The 11507-nt window shown below is 29.9% G+C and overlaps 1 protein-coding gene across 1 annotated transcript; it reads right to left on the reverse strand.

Annotated features, from left to right (window-relative positions):
* On the reverse strand, positions 1-7949 carry LOC125064945 (NCK-interacting protein with SH3 domain). Its single transcript, XM_047672262.1, has 10 exons — positions 7627-7949; positions 7369-7553; positions 6980-7292; positions 6235-6443; positions 5213-5446; positions 4461-4583; positions 3989-4172; positions 3684-3905; positions 3094-3266; positions 1-2546 (listed from the first exon to the last, which is right to left on the reverse strand). The coding sequence occupies exons 1-10, from the start codon at positions 7640-7642 to the stop codon at positions 2355-2357; spliced, it is 1851 nt and encodes a 616-aa protein (XP_047528218.1). The 5' UTR covers positions 7643-7949; the 3' UTR covers positions 1-2354.
* Positions 7950-11507: the final 3558 nt, after the last annotated feature.

Consider the following 11507-nt stretch of genomic DNA (forward strand, 5'->3'; position numbering starts at 1 on the left):
CACTAAATACGTAAATCAAAGGTTTGTTTATCTTTATTCCTTTTTCAATTGAAATAGACTATATAAATATAGCGCGTACGCTTTAGGACACGTGTCAGAATCAGTCGTTCAGTTTAAATATATGATTTCAATGTATGCAACATTCAAAATTAATAAGCAATAAATGAGCTGTGCTTCGGCCAGATCTGCTCTTACCATTGTTGTAATTATTATTATACGTTTGAAGAACCGATAGCCAGGCCAAAGGTTGGTAAGAATACATATTTCCTGCATCAGTTTGTTCATATTACATACTTGACAATATTTTATACATTATCAATAAAGTTACATTAACGAGAAAAAACGATCAGCCATAATAACGATACTATTGACTATTTAGTTGTTTGGAAATGAAAAGTCTCGAAATATAATTACAAAATATGACTTTAGACCTTACAGAGGAAGCTATAAGGACACATTTATATTAGATAAGAATAAAAATAACAAAACAAATATGATATCTTCTCTTTAGAAGGTATTTTGTTATTTTAATCTGTATTATAAATACCAATACATAATCAACAGATTAATTTAACAATTGCTATCCTTTGGCCTGACTCTAACATGATAAAACACGTACTATACATTTGTTTTCAACATCACTATTCTAAAACAACCATAATATCTTTAATAGAAAATACATTTTAAATGCAAATAAATGATAAACAGTTATTGAATCAACAGCGAAAATAACATCCATATTGTATTTTTTTTACCATTATTTTCGATCTTATACTAAATATAGAAAAATGTAAGCTGTCATTTTTTAAGCACTGTCTTAAGAAATATATTAATAAAGAATGAATTAAATTATGTGGATATTTAATCATTGATCGAATAAATATTTTTTTGACCATATTCTTCGAATTGTGCAACTTATTATTCTAAAGAAATAACTATACAAATCTTAAATAGTCTGACTATTAACATCATAAAACTGCATCGATCAAGTATAAGTCAATATGATTTAATTCAATTGGAACAAATCTGAGATCCATATTCTATAATTTGCATGCATTATATTTACGAGCATAATATATCATTATAAGACACAATAATAACGAGGCAAACCCTTAAATAGATACTAACACAGCCAATTACACGTTACAAATATCAATTTTAAATATATTTTTTTTTCGTTTTATTAGGCTTTAAAATTTCAAGATTAAAGACAAAACATTTCAATCGTACTAATTTGTCGTACACAATTTCTAAGTTCATTTGACAGGACGAAAAATACTTGCTATCCCGTTTTTATAACATACACGAGAAAGAGATAGCTATATTACAATAATAATTTACAATTATTATATAGTCATCTCTTTTCAAGTTACCTTTGTTCTATCATAGATTTTAATGGCTTTTTTTATTCTGATGGAAGAATGAAAAATATTAGAGATTACACAAGAAAATTATTAAACAATTATTACATACTACATACATGCATTTCGATTTTAGAGAACATTTTTAGTCCTGTCAATTTATAATAGTGTAAAACAGATTGAACACTAAGATCTACTTATTAATTATTTGAAACTTTTTTTTTAAATACACACAATACTAAGCACACATTTTCAGAAAACCGAACCCACTATTTCTAGCGGTTGTAGTGGGATAATACTATATTTTTTGTTTAGAGTATTTTCGATAAATATTTTATTCATCAACATCAAAACTTCGTAAAATATTTGACTCAATGTCTGAGGGGCATACGCATCTATATAGTCTTCTAGATAAGGGGCATATTCTTTTACTAGATAAAATGTCTCATTCATCAGTTTTTCTACCCTTAAATCGACTTTTATATTCCTGAGTCCCGTTGGATTGTTGGTGAGCAGTGAATTACAGATACAAAGGATATATCTTAGATCAACTAGGTAGTGGTGTAAGTAACAATTTAAACTTACAGTATTTATGGGCGATATGACCGCTTACTATGTGGCTAGTAGATCTGACCGCCAGTTTTTTGAAAAGATAGTTTAACTCTTTTTCCATTGGACAAAATTGCAGATTTACTTTGATATATTAATTCTAGATAATACTAGTATTCCTTATTTATTATCTTCACAAATTAAGGTATCTCCACAACTATATCCGGCCCATAACCATAGCTACTGAGGATTCAAAAGTAAAAAAAAAAACTGTAAAATCCAGCCCAGAAAGTAGGTTAATCTATGTCCTTTTGAGGAGATTTAGATTTGTAGGAATTAAGTATCCATGAACTTATCCAACAAGGTCCTGCTGAAGCTCCTGGTGTTCCAACGTATTTTAAGCTCAACGTTATAGCTTTCTATAGCACAGCAACCATCCACACCCTAGGCCTTGAAATATTGCGGAAACTCATTAGAAATAGCCCGTACAAGTGTCTGGTCATCACGACTCGAGTCGCCTTCCTCGCAGAAAATGCGCGCAAAACAACGAAGCAAATCGTCTCTTCTGTGTAAGTGTGATCCATAATCTGTGTTGCGAATTATTCCCTGGAGTATCTTGAGGTATTGTTGACGACGCTGGAATTATACAAGTAGAGAGTATAGATTTTATTTCAAATTATAGATTTGTTTGTACAGCACTACAACAGCTCGGAAATATTTCCCGCTGGGAAAAGACTTTCCCTATTGTCAGCGTGGGATGATGGATATGTATACGACTATCTCGTTGGTCTAGTGGCCTATAAGGCCATCGGGCCGATAACACCTTGCCTAAGAAAGGATGAATTGACTTTGCTGAAACGGAAACCTGGTCTTACAAATTCTTTTTTGTCCTCGTTTTTACACCATGTGACAGTGACTGTTTCCATAATAATAATAATTAATTATACATAAAAGTGTTCGCAAGAGGATCTTTCTATATTTTTACTAATTTATGAAAACCGGAAAGATTAGAATCTTTTATTTTTTAATTTTGTTAATACTGCTTCACAGACAAGCAGTTGATTTTTGTTGCCGAGCAACATCACCATAATTCGAATCAATCAGTATTCAGAATTGTCATTTTATATTTGTACAATTATAATTAGTAATTTCGATTTTAATTGTTAACAAAGCAAATACTTACAACATCACCAGCGGAGAGATCAGCCAGTTGCCTCACGATTATATCAATAGCAACTTTCACGTCGTTCGTGTAGAAATGTTCGGCGGTCTTCTTACGGCTGAATAGGTCTATGGCCAGTTTCAGAACGGAGTGCGCAGGCGCCGGTTCGTGGTCGAAAATGTGCACTGGATCCTCTGGTAGTGATAGTATTATTAAAATTAAATAACATATAATTTTAAATAAACTAAAAAAACAATTAATTCTTTATAAAAATAAAAGAAGAGAAGAGCCGCTTATAATAGGAGCGGGCAATACCCAAATGTAAGAGTAGCTATTTTCAATCGGAGTATTGATAAGTTTACTATAACTGCTCTAAGACAGTTATTTACTTCAAAACAAGTGTTTTAATTTTTTGTACTATTTAAGGTATTCATGCTACATGATGTTATAAGACGTTACAAAATTTGGTATAAGTATCGTATTTTAAATGTAGCAAATTATATTTTTGCATTTGATATTTTGCATAAAATAAATTGTGTATATATTCGTCTCCAGTTTACTATTTTAAATATTTTTTTAAATTATTAGTAAGATAATTTTTTGGAGAGTACCTTCACGGTTAAGCAGCAGAAGAACTTTCTCGCAGAATATTTTCGCGTTATCTATCGTCTCCAACGCGTTCAGTAATAAGTTCTCAAATGAGTTTTCAAACTGTAAATTGTATGCGAGAAGAAGTGTTAGAAACAAATCAGGGATTTGTTCATCAACATCTGTTTCCGGTGGGTTTTCTGTCAACTCGAGGAGAAACTGAGCGAATTCGGCGCCAAGTTGTTCTGGAATATGTTAAAGTAAAGCAAATTATGAAAATATTTACTTTAATAAAATAAAAAGACATTATTAATGATAAAGTGCTCACCGAAGTGCGTAATCGGTAGTTTGTCCCCCATAGATAGTACCATAGACAACAGCAAGGCGGAATGCGAGAGACGGCTGACAGCGCGCGGGTTGTCACGCATGTCACGCGCTATTTCAGCGGGAAGCGCTGACAGCGCTAATGTAGCAAGCGCTGTTCGTTCTAGACCGCACATCACACCAAATGCCTAAAAAATAAAAAATAATCTAATTAAAATTATATGTAAGTTAAATATATCCAATATTCAAAATAAAATAAGTTTATTCATTTAATAGCAATAGACAATCAATTTCAACAAAGTCAATAAAAACTAGTTTAAAATTGTGCCTAAAAATAAAAATTGGAATATTTGAGGTTTTATACATACAAAAGTCATTATTGTTTATTATATATGTTAAATATCTATAGATATTTGTACTATTCATTATCATTATTTATACTATATAATTATATATATTTTAAAATACTATCATACCTGAAGTAAGAGTTGACGTAGTGGCCATCGCGTTTCCATCTGGTAATACTGGACGAGTGTTGTAACATAGACATAACGATGGCTGCTTAATACATGTTGAGAGATATTCACATCTGCATTTGACTAAAAAATGATATTCGTTTTTATTTACTGCATATACTTAAAATTATAAAAATACACATTATCAAATAAATTGAACATGTACATTGAATAAAGCAAATTATTTCAAATATAGGATGCTTGCCTTTATATGATATAAATAAAATTTGGTTAAGAAAATGTTCGAGCTTCATTGATTAAATAATAACCATGTAATAAATTCTGATATTTCAAATATGTATAAGTAAACATTACTGTAATAAGTTACATAATATATAATTCCCATTGGCGATACACTTACACTTGAGTACTATCATGCCTGGTGAAAAGTTAATTTTAAATTTTAAAATATGAAGGAAAAAGATTGGCAAGTGGGCCACCTGTCACCATCCCCAATGTACATTGGTCTATAATAAATATTACCCATTACTTACAACACCAATGTTGGTGCATTGGGAACTAAATTGTTATGTCTCTTGTCATCATTTAAGCACAAGAATACTGAGTATTGTTGTTTGGCAGCAGTATATGTATGATTTAGCATAAGCTTGAATTTCCTAGGAGATAGCCATTCATGCTTGCCTTGAAGATACTTAGATAATTGAATATTATAGAAAACTTCTAAAAAAATATTTTAAAATAGTATAACCTACCATAACAGAGATCAGTTCTAGCAATTGTGTTTGTATATCATGAGCATCATCATGTAGAGCCCAGCCTCGCTGCTGAGCATCATTAGCTGCCTTGGACAATGCATTCAATGCAGTCATCATTCGCAGTGCATCTGGAGCTGCGTCAATTGCATTTTTAGGACATGTTATGTTGCTGTTTGCCTCTCGAAGCAAGGCATCAATGATTGATCTAGCTGCACCTCCAGGCAAAAATTCCTATGAAGTTATAATACAAATTAAACCTTTAAGTAAATTAGTTTAATAATATTATTTTAAGCACTGTAGTTCCAGAAAAATCATCTAAAAGAGATTAGTATGGATGGTTAAGAATCAGTATTATATACATATATATCTAGATACAGAATTATAATCTTATAACAATATCTCTAAACTGTGTAGGAATGTAAAAGTAAACAATATATCCATATTTCCATGTAAATTATATACACTATATTAAACTAGATTATATACATATATATATGATATATTTGGTAAATACAAAATATTTGTGAATCTTTTTCAATGAAAGAAATGTTTATAAAGGTCTTAATAATGACGTATTGTTTCAGTATTGCGATTGGCTGTAACACTATAGTGTTTCAATGTGAAACAAACAAACCTTAACAATTTCTGCATTCTAAGGAATTATTCAAGAAATATAAGTACACTAGCCAACCCAACAAGAATACATTTTAAAATAAATTAATCACCTTATTATTATTATTTTAAATATCTATTTAATCTAGGCGGGCTAATGGGCAACCTGGTGGCAATTGGTCCATATCTCTGAACCTAGGCACTGTGAGAAACACCCATATACAGGACTAGGATGTCATATCTTTTATGCCCGTAGTTACTGACTTATTTACCATTAAAACCCCAATAGAATAACTGGCATTGAAATACATATGTGATGTGTGGGTGGTACCTGCCCAGAATGCAAGCCCTTCGACCAAGTAAATAAAATGAATATTCTTTTATAATATAATATAAAGCCAACATACTCTTAATGAAATCAAAACAGTTTCAACAGCAACTTTTGACATGTCGTGGCTGAGTTGAGTCTCTCTACGAACAGATTGAACAATCTCATAGATGGCATTCGGCTTTATGCTTTCACTGCTGTCCTGGCTGTCATCCTGATTATCAGTGTCAGAGGACAGTTGATTCGATGACAATTTGACATTTAAAATCTTTTTCTCATCATCATTATCTAGAAAAAAAGAATATTTAGTAAAAATGTTATATACTTTCAAATTAAATTGTAGTGTATGTAAAGAAAATTCAAGTTTAGCAATTAACGCACAGGTTTATACTAATATTTTTTATTTTCCAATAATGTTATGTTCGTTTTATGTCAATTTAGAAGTCATGTTGTTCATTATGTCATTATGCATTGTATTATTTATTTATTCATAATTTTATTAAGGTACTAATTTGTATGTAAAATAATATGTATCATCTTTTCTCAATTCATAATATTTTTTTTATGAAAAACCAACTCTAATTAGGCCAAGCTGTTAATTAAATCTGATATTAACACCAGTAATTAACAATATAGATTCTTTGGAAAATTACTGGCCAGAAACTTAGCAGTTATCTTTTGGGAATGATGACGTTTTAATGTAATATAAACCACATGTACACCAAATAAAGACAAAGTGGAAACTAAATATCATTTTTAATTAGCAATTAAACAGTAATATTACTGTGTATTTTCCTAAATATTATAAATTTAAAAATACATACCCTTTGCAATCTCACTGTTCATTGATTTAGGAGATGAGCAGGATTGTTTTTCTTCCGAAATCTGCTGCTGAGATACAACCGGCCTTAAGTCGAAGCATGGCGACACACCATTCGGTGGTGTACTGTCATCAAGTCGTGGAGGAGGCTTAGGTGCAGCCTGCTTTTTACTTGGTGGTTTTATCAAAGTCTGTATTTGTTTTTTCTTTTCATTCAATCTTGAAATTAGTTCTGATTTCGGTGGAGTCATTGTATCATTGTCATTTAAATTTTTGATGCAATCATTAAGAAACGCCAAAAAGAAGTCTGGTTCAACCTGAATTCGAAGCAAAAATATTTTCAACACACTCCACTGACTACATGTTAATTTGGATAATTAAGCAAATTATTACCTTGACTGCAGCGACGTAATTCGACGGTACGAATCCGATTTGACCTTTTTTATTGACAACATGCCACCAGTTTCTCTGTTTCGTATTACTCTGGTGAAGGTAAAAGAATTCACCTTCTGTAAAACTCAAAGTTTTAGCCAGCGTAGCTTCAAAATCGTATAATGCAGTGAGCATTTCCATATCATCTGAAATCATTATGTTTAAACAATAAAAAATTGATAATGAACTCTTGATACAAATAAATATCACTGTCCGTACCGATATTATCGCCCATGATGAAGTATATTTTAATATTACACAATAAATAATCCGTGTTATTTAAGCATAGAGTTTTTACAGTTATAGCTTTTTATCAATAATTTTTCGCGTTCTCAAAATTCGCAGTTTAAAATCAATTTTTAGGTGAGGACATTTATTGATATCTCAAGTTTATGAAAAAAAAACTTAACATTATGGGAAAATTTAGTAATCACATAGACATAAACGATTAGAATTGTTGAAATATATGTTGAAAATAGCGATTTTCGGAGCGTTTTGAAATAAATCTTAACAGTTTTCTTTAAATTTTCCGGAAAATTACAGTCTTCAGAATCCAACCTAACATTGACAGAAGGCAATGTTGCCAAGTATAGTTGAATTTAATATTTGACTTGAAATCTAAATGTTATTATTAATTATATATATTTTTTTGTATTTTTATCAGCATATTATTATCCTGAGGCAACAGCTATTTATACTAATTTATATAGTAAAAAACAAATTATATTTAGCGATATCAACTGAATTTATATAAATATACGAGTACAAAACTCAAAATTATGAGAATACTGATAATTTTAATTAATTCTCATTTGTGTAAAATTTTCAATAACTCGTATATTGTACTACAATGTCTTTTATTAATTAAGCTGGTTTTGATTTGAATTTTTTTTTGGATTACTTGTGGTATACATCTATTGGTGATTTCTGGGGATTTCTGAAGTTGTGTCAAAAAAGGATAGAAACCTTTTAATCCACAAATACTGCGAGACAAAGCGTGAGGGCCGAATAGTTCCTTTGTACTGCATGCCGCTTCGAAATCCGAAGATTTTCAAGGGAAGAATTTATGGTCAAGGGCTTACGACGTATCTACAAGTAAAATTATTGTACGTTTATTTATAAAAATCTAAAAACTTTTAGGCCAAGAGTTGTAATAGAATTTAAGTTTAGCTTATTTTTACTGTCGCTATTTATACCTTCCTATTCAATATCAATCTCTTAAATATGCTACAAAACTATTAATTTTTCTGGTTTCGTTTTGTTATAATTAATTAAAATTAAAATAAGGCGTTACAAAATAATAAAAAATATACCAAATACTTACCTAAAATAATAAAACGATAAATGCACCATTATATTAGAAAATAATTCAATATAATGGTGCATTTATTAGTAGGCTTTGGGCTCAGATTTTAGCGGCAATTTTTTTTGATGAATATAAATTCTATATTCTTTTTGACTAAAATTTTCATGTTTTATGGCTGACGATATGTACACAAATAGTTTTCGTTCGAGTAAAAAAAATATTTCGTTTACGTGGATCGAATGATTTAAAAGTAATATTTCATCAATTTTTATTTTCAATTTATGTGTTGATTTTAAAGTTGGAAGTGAGAGTTAGAGGTTACGTTTCTATATGATTTATAATATTGTGCTACGCTGTCTGTGCTACTGTAGTGGCGTGACATTGTCAATCTACAGTTATTTGTATTTTGTAAAAAAATACAGACGAATTGATAACCTCCTCCTTTTTGAAGTCGGTTAAAAAGACTACATACCTATTATAAATGATTTACTCCTGTCGTGTCGGGTTGACAGGCTGATGTAAACCTTCTGATAAGTTAGATAAGATTAAAATTATTTTAATATACGAACGCTCGATGTCCACATTCGTCTCGCACTTCTCGAGAACGACAATTAACGTTATTAACATCGGACCTGTTTCACGATGAATACCTAACAACAGGACTAAAACCTGATAAAGTTTTTTTTAAACCAACTAACTATGATTTTTTAGCTAAATAAAAGTATACTTATTGATCATGACGTTGTTCTAAATATCATTTTGTTTTAAAGCAATTAACAAATATTTTTAGAGAAATAAGTACTAAAAGCCTACATGAATAACAATTTCTTCTTATAAATAATATTGAAACTTTTTTCAATGAAAAACATTGTTAATAACAATTTAATTTTATCAATAGAAATTGTTTTTTTTTTTTTGTAATACTGGTTGGCAGACCACCTGATGGTAGATGATCACCATCGCCCTAAAACATTGACGCTGTAAGAAATATTAACCTTTCCTTATATCGCTATTGCTTCAATTAACTATGGGAATTAAGATGTTATGTCCCTTGTGTCTGTAGTTACACTGGCTCACTTATACTTCAAATAAGAACACAACAATACTAGGTATTATTGTGTTCTTGTTGTATAAGCAAAAATGAAATGAGTATGTGTTACCTTCCCAGGCGGTATTGTACAAAACCCTACAATGTTAATATATATGTTTATAACAATACCTACTTACATATGACATGCCAAAGAGAGCCAGCCGGAGAAAAAAAAACACGGTGCCGACAGCCGTATGCAAATAACATGAATAGCGCCCCTTGGAAGAAAAATATTCAAACAATAGGATGTACAAATGTGATTTGTATTTAAATAGGTAACGCAAAAAGAAAGACTAAGATAATATATTTGTTTAAGGCGTCGTAAATCAGAATGCAAAACATTTTATAGGTCACTAATGGGGGCCATTAATTCTAAGATGCACACACACAGTTATGTTTTTAAACATCATTGTATCTCAAAGGAGAAAAGTAAATATAGACGTTTACGTTTATAAAAAAGTATAAATAATATTAATTTTATTTTAACTTGTGGCAGGTTGACGTTAAGTAAATCTACGGTATTGTATATTCAGTCAAATATTTCTGTTGGATTATCATGCAATAAATATAGTAATTTGTTTATTTTTCAATAATTAACTATTTCCCTATCCGGTGCGGCGTCCCGTGAGTCTCATTTGACTCACGGTTATTGTTTTACTATTGTGTGTACCTTATGTATAGTAATGCTGTTAATGTAGGTACATACTACACATAAGAGCAATTTATCTATTTCTATTGCATAGGTTTTATGAATAATTATGTTAACTTATTCGATGTTTTGATATTTTTTTAAAACTCTAACACAAAAACAAAACTAAAATTAGAAAACGAATGAGATTGAATAAAAAAATATTTAAAGTTTAAAAATGATCGGACAATGTATGATATCATAATATCATATACGTATTTTACGCTTAGCAATACTTTCGATTGATAAACACGTATTCAATACACGTATTGGTTTCCTGTTATCTTTAGAATTCGACGGTATTCCCCTTGAATTTGTCATTAATTATTTGAACAAATGTTTAGTTTATTTTTGTTTTATGTAAATTCTACATTGTATTGTATACATGTATTTAAGCAGTCTTAAAATTATTAGATGTTATCCATAATTAAATTATCATATCATAGTATCATAACGTTTTAAAATATAATCAAAACAATCACTTCAAAGAGCCAAACTTTCGACACGTAATTATTTCTTGGAGTATTGACCCTTCACATTATATAGATAACATTTTGAAAGGTTACTTTAATTCACAGGTGTACCTTCCTCTTAAAACAAAATACGGCAAGATTAATACTATTAAATAGCTTGCCATACGGTTGTATGAAGAGCTTTATAGTTATTTTGTTTTACTATTATAAAATTAGATTATGAGAAATTATTGTTAAACTAAAAAAGACAAAATAATAAAATGAATAATATCACTTCTGCCACTGGAGATTTATACAAAGTTATTATATTCATTATAGGTAATTTCATAATGAATATCAATACGTAAGCATAAAGTGGAATATCACGAAGTAGATAATTATTATTACACCAAAGAAATAATTAGTATCATGAGTCGATATTTATTAGATATTAAACTAAAAATGTTCTTCACTTTGTTTGCAATTGAAAGATAATATGTAAAGTCCCGAGTTTACGACCCACTTGTTTTCCTCAAGATGTAGTATAAAAAGAACGTGCCGTTT

This window comes from Vanessa atalanta, chromosome 6, assembly GCF_905147765.1.
Source record: "Vanessa atalanta chromosome 6, ilVanAtal1.2, whole genome shotgun sequence".
NCBI classification, from domain to species: domain Eukaryota; kingdom Metazoa; phylum Arthropoda; class Insecta; order Lepidoptera; family Nymphalidae; genus Vanessa; species Vanessa atalanta.

What these genes read in the sequence shown, in the direction of transcription:
- LOC125064945 (XM_047672262.1), bottom strand. An exon ending in CTGTTTTGATTTCATTAAGA is followed by an intron (nt 5,447 to 6,234) that starts GTATGTTGGCTT and finishes ATAACTTCATAG; the next exon opens with GAATTTTTGCCTGGAGGTGC. An exon ending in ACTACCGATTACGCACTTCG is followed by an intron (nt 3,906 to 3,988) that starts GTGAGCACTTTA and finishes AACATATTCCAG; the next exon opens with AACAACTTGGCGCCGAATTC.